At 50.8% G+C, this 14079-nt stretch overlaps 1 protein-coding gene across 1 annotated transcript; it reads right to left on the reverse strand.

Annotated features, from left to right (window-relative positions):
* Window positions 1-7783: 7783 nt before the first annotated feature.
* Window positions 7784-12436, reverse strand: LOC120691809 (formin-like protein 8). Its single transcript, XM_039975002.1, has 4 exons — window positions 10496-12436; window positions 10196-10398; window positions 9101-9342; window positions 7784-8956 (listed from the first exon to the last, which is right to left on the reverse strand). Exons 1-4 carry the CDS (start codon window positions 12040-12042, stop codon window positions 8168-8170), a joined length of 2781 nt encoding a protein of 926 aa, XP_039830936.1. The 5' UTR covers window positions 12043-12436; the 3' UTR covers window positions 7784-8167.
* Between the last annotated feature and the right edge of the window lie 1643 nt (window positions 12437-14079).

Genomic DNA, 14079 nt, shown 5'->3' on the forward strand with positions numbered 1-14079 from the left:
AGCTTCATGTATCAACTTGTAATCGGCCTCCGTGGTGGAATTATGGGGCATGAAGTACTCTACTTCGAGGTAGAGATGAGAGAGCAACAAAGGAAGGTGACTCCACCGTGTCGACAGGCTGCTGGTCCTTATTACCGTACTCATGCTAACTTTCTCTAAGATTGCGAGTAAGATATCATCTGGTAGTTTACTGATCCTGTCCTCATCCTGCACAAATGGGGGAAGGGATTCTTAAACTAGAATGACAATATTCAGTTGGTTTTGCATCATCATCAGGTGTAACTAGAAACAAAAAGAATCAGGTTTACATCTATCTTGCTCAAAATAGCAGCACAGCGTTCTTGTCATATCCTAATGGGTACAAACTTGATGGTACCATAAAAAAGAAGAAGAAGAAGAAGAAGAAGAAACCTACATGGTTCTGGACATCATCGGACTCCAGTAAATTTGAGTGGGTCTTTAAACTGGCACCTCCGCCGGATAACTTGGATAGCAGAATTTCAGACATCCTTAGCAGATGTCAGAGGAATCGGGGGATCACGAAGGGGATCTGCTCGGAGACTTAAGCAAGCAAGGTAGAGGTTCCTTGTCTGGGTCTGAGCTGAGTGTCTCCAAAAGAAAAGACCCCCAGGCTCCCGCGTGCCGGCGACTGCGCGAGGGCTGTAAACCCCGGCGCTTGGGTGCGAGGAAATTCCGGAGTCGTGCTCGTGGCCAATACGGCGCACCTGCAGATATATGGTGCGGTGACGTGCTCTTCTCGGACACGAACCGGACGAGATAGAACTAGAGTTGCACCCGTTGATCCTCTTGCCGTGCCAGGTGGGGAGAAAGGAATCCGGAAAAACATTTTCTGTGGCACGGGTACGGGGAAAGCCAGAACACAGAACTAGGAAGTTCCACAACGGGATTGTATCGTTTACGTTAAAAAAAAAAGGACAGCGAATCGTTTAGCCGGTACTTCAATCCAGCTATAGTTTCCAAGCCATGCAGAACAGTTGTAGGCTCCATCATGATTTCACTTTCGCATGTAACCATTAAAAAAATGCTTACTAACTGTGTGGTTGGGCAGGTGCTGTTCCTGCCAGCCATGTACGGATAAGGCGGAGATTCCGAGGGTTTTCTTGATCTGTGTGAAAAGAGTCTTCTTTCTTTTTCTTTTGTGAAAGAACGTGGGGGAAGCCTTTCCCCCACAAGTCGAGTTGTTTGTTGTAGCAAATTTAAAAGCAAATTAGTGCTTTTATAACTTCAAAAAGGCCACTACACGGCATCGTAGAGTTTACATTACTTGAAGATTATGTTAACGGAGCAGCAAGCCTCAATCTCAAGCTGAGTCAGTACCATGCCTTGCTCATAGTGCTCTTTAGGAAGCATTACTGAATCCGCTGGAATTGGTAAGTAAGATTGCTCTCGACTTCATCAGATGACAAGCCTCGCAGGAACAAGCAAAGCACTCACAAACAAATAGGGAAACAGCTAGCCAACAGGCCCAGGCCGGCAAAAGATTCGAGGGTTGCCTTCAGAACATAACGCGTACGTGTGTATTCTCACACGATCGTATCACGTGCCTGCCAAACTATAGCTAGAACCTCCTGATGGCGACGATGCGGCGCTGGTCCTCACGCACGGACACCAGGAACAGCATGGCCTCGGCCTCCCCCTGCACGTCAACGAAGTGGTGCCGCGTGCCGGTGCCCGCGTCGAAGAAGCTCTCGCTGCCCAGCACGCACGGCGCCGCGGCACCCCTCACCACTTCCGCCACCTCGTTGCCCTCCGTCAACGTGAACGTCATGCCGTCGCACATGACGCGGCCGCCGCCGCCGGCGGCGGCCTTCCTCTGGCGCGCCGCCGGCGAGAGCCCGCTGCAGCTTTCGTCGGTGGAGCAAGAGTCCATGATGCTAATCTAATACTGCGGTAGAGCCGGACACCGTCGTCCCTTAACTTGTAGATCGTTTCAACTGGAGGACCTCTTGGTGTGCCTTTGTAGAAGGAAAAGTTGCGTTGGTCCCGAGTCCGACACGAGATGTGAGTACTTGTACGTATGACCCCACATGTCAACTATTAACTTGCACTTCAAAAGAGCCAGCCCGTTTCCGAATACTATGGAGAGAAGACCATAGCCTGTTTTCTGGATCGCCGTGCAGCCTTGCCCCGTTGCAACAGCAGCCCGATCGACCCAGGAGCAGCACCGTTGTACATGCTCTAAAGCTGCTCATGTAACTTAAAAGAAAAAGTTGTTCGTTTAGCTCGTTTACACACCGTTTAAACGCTAAACAGTGGCACACCGTTTCCGTTTAATCTGTTATTTTGACCGTTTAAATAGTCGTTTTGCCCGTTTAAACACACGTTTTGCCCGAATAATGGGCTAAACGGAATGTGACCGACTGTTTACCGTTTAGGATAACACTGTCAACAGGTATAACAAGAATAGCAGCATAGGGATGAAGAAGAAGAAACGAGCTACCACACCAAAGATGTGCCTGCCACGACGGCCTATAGCCACACGATCGGAGGGGGAATTGGTGGCGGCAACTCTGCCCGCCGGTGACTCTACCCACCGGCCCACCCTCGAAAGACTACCAAAGGGGCGGCTTGGACGGCAGCAATAGGAGGCGAGCACCCCCCAAAACGGCGGCCGCTAGCCGCAGGAAGGCACCCCCGTCCAGGAGCTCACAGATCTGGATCGGAGGAGGTCGGATCTGGCGTGCGATGGCCAGAGCCGCTGGATGACCTAGGTGACTTGAAGTTGAGGAAGGGGGAGGTCAAGGAGGAGGAGAAAGGGGCGCGCAGGACCGGCTTCGGCCCGCCGCCGCATGATAGCAAACGACGGTGCTAGCTTGCCTTGGAGGCAACGGGGACGAGTGTTCGCCCCCAAGTCGCCCAAGAGAGAGGCGACATAGGGGAGGGGGAAATAAGACTGTCCCTCTTCTGTTATCTGACGCCAGTGGGAAATATATAATTGCAGAGCCCCCTCTGCATTTCCTTGGAACACGAGAACCCATCGGCACAGTCGCCACCACCACCGCTGCCGCCCCTTAGATAACACCGAACACAACCGACTGTTCAGCCCACCCCCCTCCTGATGGCAACCGCCGCTACAGTGCCGGACCAGTGACCCACCTCCTAGCCGCGCTGGGCTACGATCTCTTCGGCGCGGATGGCGAGAGCCTCGCCGCGGCGCCTACCCCGACGCCGCAGAGTTCCAACCCATTAGAGTGGTTCGTGGCTTCTACACTGCACACAGGCAAAGCTCCACGGTGCCGTGGACGCCCACTCCCTCAGCGCTAGAGGCTACTCCAACGTCGGAGCGTCCTTCCCTTCCACACGGCAGGTTACGCCCACATGGCTCACTACCAAAGCATCGGTGTTGCCGTGGATGCCCACTCCTTTGGCACGGGCGGCTACTCCAACACCGGCAGCGTCCACCCTTTCAACGCGGCCGGCTACGACCACACGCATAGGCAAAGCATCCATGGTGCCACCAACACCCACTCCTCGACGCGGGCGGCTACTCCAACGCTGGGAGTGTCCACCCCTTCCATGCGGACGTCAGGCCCCTCTCCGCGATCGACCCCAACCGCTTCACCGTGCTCGCCGGCTCCTACGTCACAAGTGTCCATCAGCTCACCGTCCACCACTTGGACTCGAGAGCTACCGCGTCTGACCACACCGGCGCCGCAGACCACATCACCCTGATCAGCACTGGTCAATGTGCCCACCCATCGGGTCCATTCACGTGGATGTCTAAGGCGGTTGTGGACTATGGCTCAAGAACTCGTTGGAGGTGTTCGCGCTCATCCTGCACCAGCTCCGCCAGCCGTGCGCCACCTCTTCATCGCGCTTGACCGAGAGTATGTGGTCGATGCATCCACCGACATGCGCCACAAAGGCAACGTTGTCCATATTGGTCTTGCGCTTGCCTTCGAGGAGGCTCATCCAGTAGGAGGCCGTGAAGTTGTTGCAAATTCATCGTAGCGGGTGATCATTGTGGAGAAAAATCTTCACTTCGATGTGCAATCAGGCGATGTTGAGAATAGCAAGGCAATATTCTAGACTATTCTCTACCATGCACGGAGATATTTTTTACGAACACTAGAATTAGTAATAAGTAAATTTAGAAAATGTTAAATTTCTTTAGAAAGGGGACACTTGTCTTAATACTATGGTTCTCCTGGCTATAAACAGAAACCTCCTCTCTTACCATGGCATTCATGTATGAGCATGGACGCATGGTAGAAGAGAGGTGGTAGTGCTAGATAGGAGAGAGTAAGAGAGAAGGGTGAGTGCTAGGCTAGCCACTAAAGAAGAGTGTTTTATGCTCTTGTGTAGCATTGTTGTATTGCAATAAAGTATTATTGTTGTAAATGTTGGTCTCCCGGTTAAGCCATATATTTACTTAGTGTATAAGTTGTGATCCATCAAAAGATGGCTCTGTCACCCGGGATCAAAAAGGGTCAGGGTGAAGATTATGACAGCCAATTTTTAACAAAAACCTATTTCATAGAGTAAGAAATCACGCAAGAGAGGCAAAAAGGAAATGAAAAGAAAATGTAAAAAGGAAATCACGCAAGAGAGGCAATTTTTAACAAAAACCTATTTCATAGGGTAAGAAATCACGCAAGAGAGGCAAAAAGGAAATGGAAAGAAAAAGTAAAAAGGAAATCATATGATGAATGATAGTCTGTGGGGGTAGAATTAGTTCAATGCAAGTATACCCACTGAAAGAGAACAATCTTTAAAAATTCTTCTCCGATCGAGCATTAGCATTCTCAATTCTTCATTTTATGTGCAGCTTTAGATGTGTTTGAACAAATTACTTTCGCTGTTGGTATAATTTCTTCTATTCTTATTTGATTATATGTTAGCACAAGTAATCTTTTTGGAAGGCTTAAATTGTCAGGGTTTCATTCTGTTTACTTATATTGTATATGTATGTGCGTTCAAATGAAATTTTACTCAGTAATAAGATTTGTCGTATTTCAGCCAAAGTCTTGGAAAATCTCTGCTTAAGAGTATTAGGCTTAGTGCACTTGCGGAGCACTCTGGTGAGCCAAAGGGGAAGAAGAGTAACAACATGAACTCTGATGAGCCAAAGAGAAAGAAGAGTAACAACATGAAAGATTAACGTTCCTTGAGAAACGGTCTCTCTAGTGGCTTTTTATAACCAGCATTTTCTTGGGTCCTATTTTATGGACAATGTGTACTTGTAGTTTGGTCTAGTGATATGTACTATGTTTTCAATTTTAGGTTTGATTCTAGTTAGTTGTCAAAGCTTATTTCACTTGATGAAAATTTTGGGTCAAAAGGGATTTGATACTTTCTGCTTGTTTTTGTTATCTGATTATTATTTCAAGGAATCTTACTTGATAACATGGAGTTTGTTGTTTACATGCAAAAATACATTTTGGTCGCAATTGATCTAGGACAACCAACCCCTGAGTATGGGAAGTAGGCTAAATTAGTTCTGACAGTGATCTACTGAAGACTTACATTGGCATGGTTTTATCCTTTCTTTTTTCCCCGCTGTATAAACATGTTGCATTTGCATGAAAAATTACACATTAATATGGTTTGTTTCAGATGAACTGATGAAAAAGCCCTGCATAATACTCCTGATGTCAACAGAGGCTTTTTAGTTGGTCCTCCAATGTTTTAACTGGAAACTCCTCATTACTAGTGCTATTTATTGCCAAAGAATGCCACTAACAAATAGGAATATCATTTGTGAATATTTAAGTTTTTAAAATAAGACTATTAAAAGAGAACGCAGGGAGTATTGTACTAGTTGCTGCTTTGTTGTCAGTATCGGTTCTCAGTTGGTACCATGTCTGAATTGCATGATACCATGATTGGTAGTTTGTGGGGGTAGAATCAGTTTGATGCAAGTATAATCAATGAAGGGAAACAATCCTTAAAAATTCTTCTCTCTCATCGAGCATTAGCATTCCTAATTCATTTAATGTGAAGCTTTAGATGTGTTTGAACCAAATTACTTTCTCTGTTGGTATAATTTCTTCTATTCTTGTTTGATTATATGTTAGTACAAGTAAAGACGACCAAAGAGACGACTTGGATGGCAGCAACAGGAGGCGAGCAGCCCCAAAACGGCAGCCACTAGCCGCAGGAGGGCGCCCCCGCCCAGGAGCTTGCCGATCCGATCGTAGGAGGTCGGATCTGGCGTGTAGTGGCCAATGCCACCGGATGACCTAGGCGACTTGAAGTTGAGGAAGAGGGGGAAGCTGAGGAGGAGGAGAAAGGGGCGCGCAGGACCGACTTCGGCCCCGCCGCCATCGTGCTCCGACGACGGTAGCAGTCGATGGTTCTAGCTTGCCTGGGAGGCAGTGGGGATAGACAGTTGCCCCCGAGTCGCCAAGGAGAGAGGCGACACGGGGGAGGGAGGAATATGACTATCCTTCTTCTGTTATCTGCCGCCAGTGCGAAATAAATAATTGCAGAGCCCCCTCTGCATTTCTTTGGAACACGAGAACCCACCGGCGCGGCCACCACCACCGCTGCCCTAACATCTCAACAGGCGGTGCCATGGACAACACCGCACGCATGAGATGTGGCGAACTGAACTAGGTAGGATGTGCTCGATTAGACTGGAGGAAATCTAAAATTTGAGATGCATGAGGGTCAGGACTGTCCCATGAATTCTGACTTGTTGTTTCATATAAAAGACTTCTGATTCCTATGAAACAAGTACCTCAATTCCAAATGTCTTTAGAAAAGGGACGTTTTCAAGAAGAGCAATTGTCCATAGAAGGTCAAATTTGACATATATACCGTGTATAAACATCTTGGTTAACTTTTTTTTTTTTGAGAATTTCGTGGTTAACTTGTTGAATGAAGTACAAAGCTTCTTTCCTTCAAGTAGCATCCATATTGGTGAAAAGAATGTTACAGACAGGCCCAAGTACTCGTGCCCTCCACGGGAACTGAAACAGACCCTGATCCTTCCTCCTACGATACCCAAGAGGCCGGTTTCGTCGCGCGTCCTTGTTGGGCCACGTCTAGACCCGTAAAATGAATCTCCTCTCCTTCCCCGGCCTGCATAACCGAAAGTGAAGTCCATCTGAATTCAAACCGTTCAAAGTTGAGGAATAGGATCTTCTTTGGAGGAAGAGTGTCTCCAATCCTAGTCCTAGACTAGATGTGTTTAAATCCGAAACCGCAATCGCCAAACAGGCCATTGAACTGTTTTATGGTTGAGCACATTTCGTTAAGTGTGCTGACAGACTTGGAGGCACCAACATGAAGCGAACTCATGTAGCTTGTGGTCATTCGCCTAAAAAAATCAGAATGAGAATATACTTTCTCCGCAGCCATGCCCCCACCCACCCTTCCTTTATCTCTACGCAAAAGACTGAAGTGATAACCTGTGCGGAGAAAAGGCGGCGACATGGACGAGCAAGGCTGCTTGCCTGCGCTTCTGGCAATGGAGTAGACTATGATGGTAGCTTTGCTGGCAGTTATGCTTGCACGTCTTTCCTCTACGGCGCTGCGTCTTTCTGCAGATATCAGGAAGGATGGCCGACAGGCTGCGATCTTCTGTAACTTTGTGTGCATTGTGGTATAAAGTTCATCTACTGAGGTGTGATTACAAGGTAAGCGTTTGCAGTACGGCGATGCATCAGCCATCAGGTGTAATGTAATACATGCAGTGCAGAAGACTAGAAGGGACAGGTTCAGGAGGAAAGGATCATAGGAGTTGTTCGTTATTTTCAACAAAATTTTACTCTCATGATGTTACCGCATTATGACGATAGAAAAATTTACATCCTGATTAGTGATAGCAACTTCCCAGGTTATATTCGATGAGCATAATAACATAAGAACCGAGTAAAGCCATATCCCAGAAGCTGCAATGCACTACTACGTACTGACAGCAATCTGCTTCTCTAAGCCTCAGCCTCAATTCTGCTTGCAAGTTACCCAACAAAAGAGAAAGAACTTGGTATGATTTTTTTTTGTACAAAAAAAGAATCCCACAGGATTCAAACGTATACCACCCCCCCATCTTCCCTAACTTCGGTGCTCCCAAAGTTGAATGTGTGCCGCGTTTGTCAATGTCATTGTGACATCTGCTGCCGCTGCTAAAGCTGGCAAAGTTGATGTGCTATGTTCGTTCAAAATTCAGATTGTGACTTTGTCCCTCAACCTCGCTGTCCTATGACGAAAAACTGTCATCGTCTGAGTCGTTCTCTCTTCGTTGTCCATACAGACTTAGAACTGGCAATGAGGTAGTAGCCGAGATGCGGAATGACCTGGCCGAACCAATGACCGTTTTGTCCTGCTGCATCCGGCCAACCTCCTTGCAGACATGATCCAACATCGACAGGAAGTCTCTCACCACCATGAATATCCTAAGAGGATGTGCTTCCTCTTTCGCGGTGTCGCCATGGAAGTACTCGGTGATGTCTTTTACCCTCACCAAAGCCCTCTTCTCCTCGCCTCTGACTTGCTCGATCTCCTTCTCAGCTTCCTTCAGAAAGCTTTGCATTGTCGTAAAGAATTTCTGTCCTTGGGTGCATTGCCTCTCAAGCTGCAAGACTGACTTGATCTTTTCAAGACCTGTTTCTAGCTTACTGACATAACCATGCAACACATCAAAATCCATCATAGCCGCTTTCTTGACATTTCCTAGCTCGCTGCTAAGCCCAGAGACAAGTTTCAGCCCTTGCTTCCGTAACTGCTCGTCTTTAGAGCTATGAATAATCATGGCACTTTCCTTTTCTGATTTTGCATCTTCTGATCGAATGATTTCTTGGACAACAAAATGCAACAGAGTTGTTTTGCCATCAGTGCCCTTGACGTCTGCAAGTTTTAGGAGAGTATCAAGCTTAAATGCTTTTGCCTCACCCCGGTATGTGCCAACATTCATCCGGTTTCCGGTTCTCAGCACTGCTTCGAGGAGTTTCAGGAACAACCTACTGCCTCTAAGATCTTCGCAGGCTGCCTGAAAACAGGGTGAAGAAATATTAGATAACTGTAAGTCAAATATCTGCAGTGGGGATTGATATACAGTCACTGATAATGTTAGTAATCAAAATGATGAAATAATGGAAGGATTCTTTCAGTATTGACTAGCATTTTAGCATACCTCTAGTGTTTCAAAAGATTTCCTTAGGTAGTTTATTTCAGTCTCGAAATTGGCTAGGTACAGCATGGCATCAACTCTTTTGAAGGCAAGCGGAATATCAAGCACAGTTTTGAGAAAGCGCTCTGCAGAACCAAGCTTCGACAGGTCACCATTAAAATCTCGTAGTTTGGGTTCTTCCTCTTTAGTAGGAGCCATCTTGACTAAAGTCTCTAAGAGCTCAGACCCCAAGCATTCAGCATTGCCTGTTAGATATCACATTAGAAATGACAAATTAACTGTCAGTGAACTCCGTTGTCCAGAGATTATATGCTAAACGTCCAAACAGCTAACACAGCAATAAGCACCAGCATAAATCATCAAACTGATTCTGTATAAGATTCAGCCTTTCTGTATAGAAACAGCAATCTGTACAAAGAGTATGACTAAGATGCTCCAAAGCTTCTACAAAATTATTGTCATACAAATGTTGTCATGACAATAAGAAAAACACAAACCCAAACAAGTGTTATTTTCCCGCTTAGTTTATCTTTGGATGTCTACACTTGTCACCAGCATTCACTGATACCATCCTCTAAAACAGGCAATGTTCAATGTAACAACTGATAGATGCCAAAAAAAAAACAACTTGAAAAGTGGCAGAGGCATCTTTGTCCTATAGAGATTTCAAGTCCTAATAATCTGTTGAGATTTTGTTATCAAGAACCAAGATTACTGTTAGTTTCAACACATCTTAAGTACCAGTCACTATTGAACGGGTAAGACCATTAAGCTCCAAAAGGAAAATCTCACGGAAAGGAAAACAAAAGTAGATGATATTTTAAAGAGCGTCCTACCGAAGCATCCTGCTGAATGCCACATTACCAATACCAGTCTATGATAACAAATCTAATTTGTGAATTGGAATAGAAATTAGTCTTAAAAAAATTGGAATAGAAATGAGAAGAACAACATATTTTGGCTAAACTGTTCCAATATTTTGGTCATCAAATCAGGAGGTTTACGTTCAGGGAGAAACATTGGCCACTAAATTTATCCAAACGCACAAAAATCAGCGCTGCAGTGGCCGAAGGAGCAGCATGCCAGCATAGCACTCACCATCCAACAGTGCATCGGAGACCTCCTCGCACGTAACATTCAACGCACGGAGAAGGATGGCGATGTTCTGTGCTTTCTTAGGGTCGAGCACCCTCTCCTCCTGCCTGAACGGCGGCGCGGTGGTCTTCCTCCCGGCATCCCTGGGCGGCACGGCCGGCGTTGAGTTATTCATGAACAATGCCTCGATCATGTCCTCATCCAACCTGAAAGAAGTGCTCTCAACATCAAGCATAATTCACTGATATCCAGCCACAGTAGCACATGCAGTAGGACTGTAGGAGTGTGTAACAAGATCTCAACTGGAATGAGCTTGACTTTAGCTGGTCCCAGACCATGGCGCGGTCGGAGGTCGCCCGCACTTTGTCCCAGTGCAGCGGCTTCAGCTTCGGCCGCAGCTCGCCGTTCCCAACGAGACCGTCTACCGCGTCGTCCTCTTTACGCATTGACGTGCTCCCGTTGATGTCCGCTGAAGTTGCCTCCGTGATCGGCATCGGCATGGCAATGCGGGGCCCTTCCGGAGGCAACGGCTTCAGCAACCGGCGCCGCGACGTCGGCCCGGACGGCGGCTCCGCAGGCCTTGGGATGGTATTAGATGGAGGCTTCGGTGGCGGCGGCGGCGGCGGAGGTTTAGGAGCGGTGTTGGGTTTCGACGGTGGCGGTGGAGGAGGAGGAGGCGGCGGCGGCGGTGGCGGCGCCTGTGTTGGTTTGGAGGATTGCACCGACCGCGGGGACGGCGAGATCACCTGTTTGATGTCGGGGGTCGAGCCGGCGGAGAAGCGCGTGCGCGGAGGCGTGCGACGGGAGCGCGCGGGGGGCGGTGTCGGCGCAGCAATGGCCGCGACCGGCGGGAAGCAATCGCTGGTGAGACTGGGGAGGCTTCGGCGGGACGCGGTTGTGGTGGTGGGCGGGCTGGACGCGCTGGCCTCACTCCACGTTTCGCCGCCAGCCCCACCGCCGCCGGAGCCCCCGGATCGCTGGCGCGGCGTGTAGTACGCGTCCTCGTCGGAGGAGCCCATCGTGGCCGCGCGCCGCAGCGGCGGGAGTGGCCGGAGCTCCGGGCTCGGGTGGTCGGTGGGGTCGTCGCGGCCCACCCCGCGGCGCGCGCGCTCGCTGCGCAGCTTCCGGTACGGGGAGCCGACGAGATCGGCGGCGGTGGGCCCGTGGTGGCGGCCGGGCGTGGTGGGCTCCACCGTGCCGACGTAGAGGAACTCGGCGGCCGAGGGCGCGGCGTGGTGGCGTGCGGACCCGCGGTCGGGGCCGAGCAGCTTCTGCGAGTCCCCGCGGCGGCGCGCGCGGCCGATGATGAGGAACGCGCACGCGAAGCCCAGCAGCGCGACAGCCGCGGCCGCGGCCGCCCCCGCCGCAACGATTGTCGCCTTCGCAGGTCCGCCGCGGTGGCCGCCACCACCGGGGCCGGACGGGGCCGTCGGGACGTTCGCCGCGACGGTGGTCGGTGACGACGACGTCGTCGCACCTCCGCCGCCGGCAGGCGCCGTCGGTGGCGCCGGAGGGAAGAAGTCGCCGGGAGGCCCGTCCGGCGTCGCCGGGTCGGAGGTGAAGTCCGGAGCGGGCGGAGGCGGCGGCGACGGCGGCGGGGTCCACTCGATGGGGAACAATGGCTGGTGCAGCACCCGCCTGGCCACACCGCCACCGACATCCCCCGACGCCGCCGCGGAGAAACCGCAGCACAGCAGCAGCGCGTAGGAGGCTAGTGCCAGCCTGACGGTGGTGGCGGGAGGCATTGGCGGTGCGGCAGAAGAGGAAGGGAAAAATAAACCGATCGGCCTCGGCCTCGGCTTTCTAGAGCGGGAGCGAGGTGGGGAGGGGAGGGGAGGGGACGCCGCCATTTTTGGCTCCGGAGCAGTAAAACACACACTGCTCCTGGCTGCTGCTGCCACCGGCGGAGGAGATCAACCGTCCCGCTCACACGTGGCGCGGGAATCTGCTGCTTTCCGTTTGCTTCCTTTCGCTGCTCGCTCTTTTCCTCCCCCCTCTCGCTTCGCTTTGGATCCCACTCCGCGGAAGAAGAAAAGGAAGATCCAATCAGAAACCCCAAGAGAATTCGGTTGTGATTAATTATCATACGCGATTACACAACCGACGAGGAAAAGAAGCCTCGTTAACGCACGCTTTTGGCTGGGGAAAAAAATGGAGATTTTTGCGTCGGCTTTGCAAACCCGGAGCGGATTAAAATACGGGTGGTGGAAGGTTGGTGCTTGGTTCGTCGGGAAGGCAAGGAAATATTCCACACTGCACCGCCGGGCCGCAGGGGTAGTAAACACATGCCGAAGCGGAACCTGATTCTTTGCGTGCCAACAAACTCGATGTGATCGATCTTCCATTCTTCGGAGCAGGAAAGGTCTATGTGAACACCCGTACGGCTTGCCGTTTTCAAGGGGAAAAAAAAGAAAAAAAACTCGGTGGGTTTCATGAGTTCTCTGTGGTACGCTGCTACCAACGAAATTGCTGCTGAGTGGTGGCACTGAGAGGTGCTCTACAATGACAGGTGGGCCTGGCTCGCTTGCCGTTTAGTGGATTTGTCTCCGCGCTGCACGGTCGCGTCGCGTTCCCCCCTCCCGGTGGCACGCGCGCACTCAGCAGAGCTGGCGGCGATCTACTGTTGCTTGCAGCTTGCATGCCATGCCACCACCAGCCGTCCCCGTTCCGTTCCGTTGGCCACGCCAGTGTGTTTGTTCATTAGCGGTTACCGCTGGCTCAGTGCTGCAGTAACTGCGGTTGCTTTGGCGATAAACACGGCATTAAACGCAATGATCAAAAGCTGCGTCGCGCAAAAGCGTTGGTATTGTATTGATGCTGCTAGCTAGCAGCGCTGAGCGCCTGGGCGTAGTGGTATTCCTTTTTTTTCCCTCTCTCTGTCTTTACAAGACCATCTGGCACTTTTGTCCTGCTGATCATTCCGTCTAGTTGGGTAGTAGGGATCTTCAAGAGTTCAAGCGCTTTACTCGCTTTCCTAGTGCTCGGTTAGCTTTAATCCAAAGCGTTTTATTACGAGCTCTTTTATTACGGTGGGGAAGGGAGGACGATGCCGGATGCCCCCTGCCCTCCTGCTGTGTACTACCAGTAGAGTGTGTGTGTGTGTGTGTGTGTGTTTATGGGCCCCACGTGCATGGGTGATGAGCCCGGTCTTCGCCGGCCTTGGGCTTCTCTTTTGTCCGCTTTAGTTTAGTGGTTGAACTATTTGCTGCCGGTGCTGATTTGTCTAATTGGCACGGCAGGCATCTCCTTTGGGCGGGATCACGTGGAAAGCGCCCCGATCCCGGAGCGCCGCGCACTGTCTGCTCGTCTGCTGCTCCGTCCTTCCTCTCGGCTCCGGCCTCCGGGACGGTGCCGTGCGGGTGCTCGGGTTTTGCCGTCTTCTTCGCTCGCCGCTCCGTCACGCAGCCACCGCTCGCTATCCTCCCTCGCTTGGAACTCGGGATTAGTCGACGCAGCGACAAGCGGATGCGCAGGATGGAGACTCGTCTCTCTCACACACACATCCTACCGCCAAAGGACACTGAACCTTGGAGCAGAGAGGTGAAGATTAGTAGTAGAACCCAATCTCATCTCTGATTCTTGACTTGAACTGCTGACCGATGAAGCATGGCGCGGAGCTGATCGGGGACCCCCAAACATAATGGCACGCGCTGGCATGCGGCGTTAGCGGGAGCAAGGCGCACTCGAGGCGGCGGCCCCACGTGGTGGTCTCGTGCTCAGGGTGCAATTAGTTGCGCGTGTAGTAAAAGGGCCGGGCTTGGCTGGAGCGCCTTCATCAGGGGGACACGCGGTAGGCCCCGTCCCCATCCCGTTTTCCTACCCGCCGTGAGCGACTAGGTAGTTATCGACCACCCACGATCATGGCGCTCTCCTGCCGGGGAAGAAAA

This window comes from Panicum virgatum, chromosome 9N, assembly GCF_016808335.1.
Source record: "Panicum virgatum strain AP13 chromosome 9N, P.virgatum_v5, whole genome shotgun sequence".
Lineage (NCBI taxonomy): Eukaryota > Viridiplantae > Streptophyta > Magnoliopsida > Poales > Poaceae > Panicum > Panicum virgatum.

Excerpts from the sequence above, each read along its gene's own strand:
- LOC120691809 (XM_039975002.1), bottom strand. The coding sequence starts at position 12,042 with ATGGCGGCGTCCCCTCCCCTCCCCTCCCCACCTCGCTCCCGCTCTAGA. Across the intron at positions 10,399-10,495 it reads CTAAAGTCAAGCTCATTCCA|GTTGGATGAGGACATGATCG; the intron begins GTTGAGATCTTG and ends CACTTCTTTCAG. Across the intron at positions 9,343-10,195 it reads CTCCGATGCACTGTTGGATG|GCAATGCTGAATGCTTGGGG; the intron begins GTGAGTGCTATG and ends GATATCTAACAG.